Source organism: Ceratina calcarata, unplaced genomic scaffold (assembly GCF_001652005.2).
Source record: "Ceratina calcarata isolate Rehan_Ccalc_2016 unplaced genomic scaffold, ASM165200v1 scaffold233.2, whole genome shotgun sequence".
Taxonomy (NCBI): domain Eukaryota; kingdom Metazoa; phylum Arthropoda; class Insecta; order Hymenoptera; family Apidae; genus Ceratina; species Ceratina calcarata.
The window spans coordinates 427,190-427,981 of record NW_017145181.1 but is presented as its reverse complement, the minus strand read 5'-3'; the positions used below and the strand labels follow the sequence as shown (position 1 = coordinate 427,981).

General features: G+C 34.1%; 1 protein-coding gene across 1 annotated transcript in view; it reads left to right on the top strand.

The window, feature by feature from the left end:
- Window positions 1–792, top strand: part of Mf (myofilin) — a 21,668-nt gene that overhangs the window by 17,119 nt on the left and 3,757 nt on the right. Inside the window, exon 5 of the mRNA XM_018020725.2 lies at window positions 218–462. Coding sequence (XP_017876214.2) covers window positions 218–462 — 245 coding nt within the window. The remainder of the gene's footprint in view (window positions 1–217; window positions 463–792) is intronic.

The window sequence follows — 792 nt, the reverse complement described above, 5'->3', positions numbered from 1 at the left end:
ATAAAGAATTATTAAAAGTATATAGTTAACTACAAATATAAAAATAATTATTTTTATTTAATCCAATTGAGAAAATGGAAATTGATTTCCCATACAATTAAAAATGATTGAAATACTCTTCATTTATGTAAATTTTGCTCTGAATTATTAGCATAAAATACTCAGTGCCAACTTTATTGGATTCGAATCCGGCAGGAACGTGTTTGTATTGTACTAGTGCCTATTGCCACGAGCGAATTTTTGTTTCATTGCCATAAATATCACGATACAGCGAAACCGTTCGACCCTGAACAAGCTTGGGCCGATCATCTGAACCGCTTGGCACACATCGACAAAATGTATCCGAGCAAATCGCCTTTGCTGGCTCGGCATATAAGCCCGCCACTCAGTACGAAACGATTGTTCGATATTCACGGTGAGTACTGCTCGTCTTCCTTGTTTTTACTCCCGGACATTCGATCTTAGAATACGATTTTACTCAGTGATCTCAACAATGAAACTGAACAGTTCTAATAGTGAAACAATGTGAGATGGTGAAGAGAAGTTTGGAGATTAAAATATTATCGTGAACATTTTCGTGAACTTATGAAACTCTGGATTCTTAATGAAACTGCAAGCAGTTAATTCAAGTGAACAACAATTAGCAATCGACGTTTAATATTTAATTCAAATTTGACTTCCTTGAAGAAATTCGAATTAATTATTGAATATTAATTATTAATTAAAGATTTAATTCTTTTAAATTATCGAAGTATTTGGTGAGGGGCTGAACCTGGACAGCCACTGCTGTCT